The sequence below is a fragment of the Triticum aestivum genome, chromosome 7B (genome assembly GCF_018294505.1).
Source record: "Triticum aestivum cultivar Chinese Spring chromosome 7B, IWGSC CS RefSeq v2.1, whole genome shotgun sequence".
Taxonomy (NCBI): Eukaryota; Viridiplantae; Streptophyta; class Magnoliopsida; order Poales; family Poaceae; genus Triticum; species Triticum aestivum.
The window spans coordinates 712,381,083-712,389,476 of record NC_057813.1 but is presented as its reverse complement, the minus strand read 5'-3'; the positions used below and the strand labels follow the sequence as shown (position 1 = coordinate 712,389,476).

The following is an 8,394-nucleotide window of genomic DNA, read 5'->3' as shown; positions in this document are numbered from 1 at the left end:
TAACATCTAGCTAGCTAGTAAACAAAAACAGAATTTGTAGTACAAGACAGTGTGACTCACGGGAAGTTGTAAGGAAGTAGTATATCTTCATTGCTATTGAGGCGCTTCAAGAACTCTAGCATGCTTTCCTCTACACCTGCTTGATAAAATGGAAGCTTCCATATGTCCTCATTAATGGTATTTGGGTCAATGAACCCAATGACATAGTGTCCAGATTTTTTCATTTCATACATCTTCATCCTGCATATAATACCACAGAAAAGAATATAGTGAGGATAATTACATGTAATGATTGATCAAAATTATCACTACATATCTAGCTTGAGACTTAAATTACAGAAAGAAATCACTTACAGACAATAGCAACTGATGATAAACTTGTCGAGTGCGTCTTGATTGTATAACTGAAATAGTTCTGGATACTCAATGGCCGGAGCTTTCTCATGGTAATAATGCTCCTCCTTGACATTCACCATGAGGGGCACTCGATTGGAAATCTTGGTAATGTTCATGTACCATTGATGCAATTCATACATTCTCGTTGGGAGGTCCTTGACCTTGTCTGGATGGACCAAAGGTTGGCCCTAGACATATTTCCATTTTATTTCCGATTCTCTAAGCGGAGACATGGGCTCGATTTCGAGGAGTTGTCCAACAGAGATCTTGAGCATTTTAGCCTGCATTATATGCTCCTCCGTTATTACCGCATCGCCCTTCTGGGGAACGCTAACGGTTTGCCCACAATAATATTTGGCGCGCGTACTCCTCTCATGTGTTGTTGGCACAACAAGCGGAGGGATCGCTTGAGCCGCCTGTTCTCCCAGCTGGGGAACGGTTTTCCCGCATTTTTTGCCAGCTGCTTGTTGGCTCGAGCTCGAGCTCGCTTCCTTCTGTAGCCGTGCTCGATGTAGCTTCCTGATTTGACGCTCATAGTCTGAGTCAACAGGCTTGGGAGCTGGTGCTCTAGCCATACGAATGAAGTGGTCAATCGTTTTCTCAGGCACTTTCTCCTTTGGCGGCGGTGCCGGTTTCGGTCCAAAATGGGCGTCCACTTGGGCCTGCACTATGGCTGCGTTTTGCGCCTCGGTCATGTCGTAAGGCCTCTGAGGAAGAGGAGCGAGGCTTGGACCATATTTATATCGCTTGTCTCCACCTGTACTTCCTGTACTACCTCGACTCATACCACTACGCACCATAGCTGCGGCGTGTCTCGTCTGCGATTGCTGAGACGACGGAGGCAACTGACATGGCTGACGCTGTGCCGGACTTGAAGCAGGAGGAGTGGCCTGACGCTGTGCTAGACATGAAGGAGGAGGAGTCCGCTCAAGTGGTCGGGGACTTGGAGGAGGTGGCGGACTTCGAGGAGGAGTCGGCTCACACGTTTGTGGACTTGGAGGAGCGGGAGTCTGCTAACTCGGTGGTGGACTTCGAGGAGGAGTCGACAGACGACGTGGTGTCGGTGGACTTGGAAAGATGATGCAATCATTTCTCCATAGGATGATACGATGTACGTCATCTCCCAGTGTGCGCTCGCCGTCACCTCCAGCAATGTCAAGTACTAGCATCGAATATGGCTCCACCACTTCATCAACCATGACACGAGCATAGCCCTCTGGAATCGGGATGCAATGGAAGGTTGCTTCAGGGGTAATTGTGAAAGCAACGCCGTCTGCCACCTTCATGGATATGTTCTTCATTTTGGAGTGTAGCTCACAGTTAGTGTTCTCTATGATGTCATCCACAGGGTGGTATGTATCCAGCAGTGTGTCGCCCGGGGCAGAACCAACGCTGCTTCTCGGCATCGATGGTACGGTGCTATCCAATGATGGACGATCATTCTGTAACCTTGGTATTATTTCTGGATCGATTACCTTCTGAGAGATGGCATTGAGGAATGCACATAGCTTCACAATGGCTAATCGAACGCTTTTCGGTAGAAGCCCCCTCAATGCAACCAGAAGCAGTCGCGTCATAATCACGTGGCAGTCATGAGACTTTAGGTTCTGGAACTTTTTCTCTGCCATATTTATTATTCCCTTTATATTCGACGAGAAGCCAGACGGTACCTTCATGTTGAGCAGGCATTCAAAGAAGATTTCCTTCTCTTCTTTGGTAAGAGCGTAGCTGGCCTGACCCTGATGTATGACGTCTTTTCCGTGCATACGTTGCTGGTCCTCCCGTGCCTCTGTTGTATCTTTTGTCTTCACATACACGCCCAAGAAGCCAAGCAGGGTCACGCAAAGATTCTTTGTCACGTGCATCACGTCGATTGCGGAGCGGACCTCTAGGTCTTTCCAGTAGGGTAGGTCCCAAAATATAGATTTCTTCTTCCACATGGGTGCGTGTCCCTCAGCGTCATTCGGAACAGCTAGTGCGTCGGGACCCTTTCCAAAGATTGCGTGTAAATCATTGACCATAGCAAGTACGTGATCACCGGTACGCATGGCGGGCTTCTTCCGGTGATCCGCCTCGCCTTTGAAATGCTTGCCTTTCTTTCGACATTGATGGTTGGTCGGAAGAAATCGACGATGGCCCAGGTACACATTCTTCCTACAACTCACAAAATATATACTGTCAGTATCATCAAAATAGTGCGTGCATCCGCATTATCCCTTGTTTGTCTGTCCTGAAAGGTTACTGAGAGCAGGCCAATCATTGATGGTCACGAACAGCAACGCCTTTAGGTCAAATTGTTCCTGTCCGTGCTCATCCAACGCACGTACACCTGTTCCATTCCACAGTTGTAATAGTTCTTCAACTAATGGCCTTAGGTACACATCAATGTCGTTGCCGGGTTGCTTAGGGCCTTGGATGAGCACTGGCATCATAATGAACTTCCGCTTCATGCACAACCAAGGAGGAAGGTTATACAAACATAGAGTCACAGGCCACGTGCTATGGTTGCTGCTCTGCTCCCCAAAAGGATTAATGCCATCTGCGCTTAGACCAAACCATATGTTCCTTGGGTCACCTGCAAACTCCTCCCTGTACTTTCTCTCGATTTTTCTCCACTGCGAACCGTCAGCGGTACTCTCAACTTTCCGTCTTTCTTACGATATTCTCTGTGCCACCACATCGCCTTCGCATGCTCTTTGTTTTGAAACAAACGTTTCAATCGTGGTATTATAAGAGCATACCACATCACCTTGGCAGGAATCTTCTTCCTGGGGCGCTCGCCCTCGACATCACCAGGGTCATCGTGACTGATCTTATAACGCAATGCACCACATACCGGGCAAGCGTTCAAATCCTCGTACGCACCGCGGTAGAGGATGCAGTCATTAGGGCATGCATGTATCTTCTACACCTCTAACCCTAGAGGGCAAACAGCCTTCTTTGCTTCATACATACTCTCGGGAAATTCGTTGTCCTTTGGAAGCATATTATTTATCATTACCAGCAACTTTCCAAATCCCTTGTCAGATACACCATTCTCTGCCTTCCATTGTAGCAATTCCAGTGTGGTGCCCAACTTTTTTTTGTCAGCTTCGCAATTCGGGTACAACAATTTCTTGTGATCCTCTAACATGAGCTGCAACTTCTTCCTCTCCAAATCACTTGCGCAGTTTCTCTTTGCATCGGCAATGGCCCGACCTAGATCATCAGCGGGCTCATCTGATGCCTCTTCTTCAGCTTGTTCCCGTATTGCCGGCTCAGCTTCTTCCTCCATTTTTTTATCATCGTATTCAGGGAACCCATGGCCAGGATAGATGTTGTCGTCCTCTTCTTCTTCATTGTCTTCCATCATAACCCCTCTTTCTTCGTGCTTGGTCCAAACATTATAGTGGGGCATGAAACCGGACTCAAATAGGTGGACGTGAATGGTTCTTGACATAGAGTAATTGCGACCATTCTTACAGCCAGCACATGGACAAGGCATAAAACAATCCACTCGCTTGTTTGCCTCAGCGGCAAGGAGAAAAGTATGCACGCCATTAATGAACCCGGGAGAGCATCGGTCATCATACATCCATTGTCGGCTCATATCTTCATTATACACAACACTGAATAGACCAAATTAATACAAGTTCATACATAAAGTTCATACATAAAGTTCATATACAACACTTAATTAAATGCAACAAATAACTCTCTAGCTAAAGAATTTCAATGCAACAACAAATGCGATCAAGATCGCAACTAAGGTAACAATTGATCCAACAGCATAATGATACCAAGCAACACTATCAATGGCATATTTTCTAATCTTTCTAATCTTCAACCTCATTTTCTTCATCTTGATCTTGTGATCATCGACGACATCGACAACATGCAACTCCAATTCCATCTTCTCCCCCTCAATTCTTTTCAATTTTTCTTTCAAATACTCGTTTTCTCTTTCAACTAAATTTAACCTCTCGACAATAGGGTCGGTTGGAATTTCCGGTTCACATACCTCCTAGATAAAAATATATATGTCAACTTGATGGGCATAATTTGTCATAAACACGAAATGCAACAACGACTAGTTTTAAAAGAGAATATACCACATCCGAATCATAACAAGGACGAGGGCCCACGGGGACGGATATCAAAACCATGGCACTATGTATACAAACAACGTACGGGTAAGACAATTATACGAGTAACTATATATCCAAATCAGACAAACATCAATTTGGTAATGTAAAACATTCATGAACAAGAGCCTCACCACAAGGTGGTGCCGGCGACGGGACGGTGCGGGCGATCGACGGTGGTTACGACGGAGATTTAGAAGGCACTAAGTAAACCACACCTACATATGCAAACTAAGTGTTATTTTTGACCTCTAATTGCATATTAATCAAATACTAGAAAATATAATTCCACCCAAATTAATCACTATACAAAGCATTGCAAGAGCTAATCTAGCAATGAGAGTTGAAAGGACAAAGTTGCTAACCTTTGTGATCATTTGAATGGATGGGGGCCTTTAAATCTTGACAAATTTTGGGCAAAACTTGTGAGGAGCTCGAGGAAGAGAGGGGAATAACAGAGGAAGTGAGGGGAAAGGGGAAGAACAGAGTGGCTAGGGTGGACGAAGGGTTTATGTACGCCGACGTTTAGTACCGGTTCGTGCCACGAACCGGTACTAAAGGTGCTGGACGGGCCCCAGACTGACAACATCCTGCCACCACTCTCTTTAGTATCGGTTCGTGCCACGAACCGGTACTAAAGGTTCGCCACAAACTGGTACTAATGAGAGCGGCCGGCTAGCCGTTGGAACCGGCACTAATGGACACATTAGTGCCGGCTCAAAATCAAACCGGCACTAATGTGTCTCAGATTTGCCCATTTTTCTACTAGTGCTCCCTCCCCGCTCCTCGCCGGCCTCCACGCGGCCGTGAACTGCAGCATGCCTCCGTCCTTGAAGAAGCACACGCGCTCGACCTTGCCCTTCTTGACGGCCGCTAGGAACTCGCTGTAGCGCCACTGGCCGCCGTCGGGGATGTCGGCGGCCTGGGTCGCTGACCCAGGCTTGGGCGCGGTGAGCAGGTTGTCGGTGAAGGGGTTGGCCGCGGGCGTCGGCGCCTCGGCTTGCAGCTGCAGCTGCGGGGCCGCCGCATCCAGCGGCGCGGGCGCGGGGGCTTATGGAGGGATGCGGTGATGAGGAGGTGGGAGGAGGAGAGGGAAGGGGGCGCCATGGTTGCTTGCTGCTCGCTGAGTCACCGGTGATCTGGTGGATCAACCGGCGGCCGCGGCGGGCGCAGCCGTTCGCCATATCCAAGACGCGGAGGAAGGGCTTTCTCGCCGCCGTGGCCGAGGCGCACCACCACGTGGCCGGGGCCTCCTCGACATCGTCACCGGCCCGGCCGCTTCCTCGCTGCGCGTCATGCGTCCTCCTCATCCGCCATGCGCCATGCTTGGGGGTGGAGACGGCTGGAAAAATTTCCTCCCCAAGTCCAAAATTTGCGCCGGCGCAGCCCCAGCCGGACGAAAAAACGTCCCTAGGGAGGCAGAACGGCTCGAGATGCTCTAAGCACCTATTGGAAGCGCTCACCATTGTGGGACAAAAATATTTTAAAAGGTCACGCTGCTCTCGCTCTTTAAACACCGGTCTGTAAGCACGGGCCATTGTATAAGGCCTTACAAGGACATGTCACTGAGTTTCCGTATAGGAACTTGTCAGTGACCATTGAGATGCACCTTCTTGCTGAAAGAACCCCCCACAAATTCTTGCTTGCTTGCACGTTGAACTCGAATTAAACGTAGCACTCTCAAGCTAGCTGGCTGCCGCACCCATGCAGAAGAAGACATGCATCAAGTCCACTCTACATGCACTAGCCGGCTAGCCAGTCACATGCCACACCGGACAAAACGCACGCACAGTAAGATAACGCAGTGGACGCTAGCTGGTCTGCTGGTGCATGCTCGTACGTACTGGTTTCACGGGTGGCATGGCGCCAAAGGGACACATGCTATCCCCGCACTTTTGCGCCTATCGTTGCGCTCCGCCGCAGAGCATGTCGCAGCCGTCCGTCCGTACGTACGTGACCAGATCTCACACAAGATCGCATGCATGACTGTGACAGTGCATGCACGGATTATACTATTTCTTTTCAACGTCGGTGGTACTAATTTGCAGCGGTAGCAAGAGGAGCATGCATCACCAAACTCCTAGACAGCATCAGTGTCCAATCCAATCACGACTAGTCACTCTGGAACAGCTCTGTGAATTATTTCAGGACATGGAATCTTTACTAGTACTAGTGTCTGCTAGCTTAACCAATTGGCCATCAGCTGTGAGTCTGTGACCACACAATTAATTAATCAGTAAACACACCGATTATCACCTCTTGCATCGGCCAAACCAGAGCACACAGACCTGACCTAATAACCAAACACAAAAAGGAAACCACAAGAAATGAAGAAAAACAAACGCGTACTCATCGATCCCTTCATAGCTGATCGATCAATCTCTTCTTCTTGCTCGCTACGTACTACGACCACGTTCGACATCCTCTCATGTCGATCCATCCATGATCCACCATCTCCACGTGCACCGACTTACCGAGCTTAGCTCGATCAGATGGAGCAGGTGTAGCCGGGGGGAGGGGTCTTGCCGCAGGTGAGGAGGAGCTGGAGGGCGAGGGGCAGGACGAGGTTGATGTTGAGGAGCTTGAGCCGGATGGTGGTGCAGAGGCACACCGCCGCCTCCAGCTCCACCAGCCCCTCCAGCAGCGGGCAGCACTTGTTCACCACCGGGTCGCCGAGGCCCACGTGCACCAGCCCGCCCAGCAGGTCCACGCACGCGCCGATCTTCAGCGAGTCCACCGGGCACGTCTGCGCCGCGGGCGTCGCCGGAGGCGGAGGAGGGCATGGCGTGTTCACCGGAGGCGACGGGTACGTGACCGGGGGGTTGGTCACCGGCGGCGCGGGGTAGGTGACTGGAGGGGTGGTCACTGGTGGCGCCGGGTAGGTGACCGGAGGGGCGGTCACAGGCGGCGCGGGGTAGGTGACCGGCGGGGCAGTCACTGGCGGCGTGGGGTAGGTCACCGGCGGCCCGACGACGACGGGAGGAGCGGTGACCGGCGGGCGCGTGATGGGGCCCTTGGGCGGACCGTAGACCGGCGGGCGGGGGACGTGGCCCTTCGGAGGTCCGACTACCGGCGGGTGAGGGACGTGGCCCTTCGGAGGACCGACGACCGGCGGGCGAGGGACGTGGCCCTTCGGCGGGCCGACGACCGGCGGGTGCGGGAGGTGACCCTTGGGCGCCGGCGACGGGTAGGTGGGGCCCTTGGGTCCCGGCTTGGGGCCCTTGGTGGGGGGCTTGGTCTTGGGCGGGTGGGAGGGCTTGGGGGCCTTGGGGTTGCCGCAGTCGCAGTCGATGGCGGGCACCGCGGCGGCGGTGGTGAGGAGCAGTAGGAGGGTGAGCAGGAGCGGGTAGAGCTTCTTCGTGCTCGCCGCCATGGCTGCCAGCTGGTGGTAGTAGTGAACGAGCGTGGTGGTGGACAGGAGGAGTGGTGGGTGTGCTTCTAGGGTTTCTGAGTACTGTAGTTTTATAGAGCGAGCTAGCTGGTTGCTTGCGATTGGAGGCCCGTGATCTCGTTGGTGGCTAGGGTTTTCAAATTGTGCGTCTGTGACTGAGTGACCTACCGTGGACTGTGATGTGTTGTTCGAAGCTTCACCAATCACCACCCACTGCACGGGGCCAAATTATATTACCTCCAAACGAAACACGCGTGATTGCGTGAATTGAGACTTTCCATTTCCTAGCCGTGTAGTGCGGTGCCTGAAAAGAAAGCAAATTATGTTAGTCAAGTTTTTGGACTGTTAGATCACAATCCAACAGTCATGATCCTGTGTGCACTATTAGTCTTCAACGTCTAGCTGTCTTCCTCCTGCAGCCCGATTCCCCCACAGGCCAGCTCACTGCCTGCTTCCACCACCTCCACTCGGCGGCGCTTTCGC

General features: G+C 51.3%; 1 protein-coding gene across 1 annotated transcript in view; it reads right to left on the bottom strand.

Moving 5' to 3' along the window:
- Positions 1–6,636: 6,636 nt before the first annotated feature.
- LOC123158580 (proline-rich protein 36) overlaps positions 6,637–8,394 on the bottom strand; it is a gene marked incomplete in the record, with an annotated part of 3,891 nt that continues 2,133 nt past the window's right edge. Inside the window, 1 exon segment of the mRNA XM_044576498.1 lies at positions 6,637–8,139. Within this exon segment, the coding sequence (XP_044432433.1) occupies positions 7,009–8,139 (1,131 nt within the window).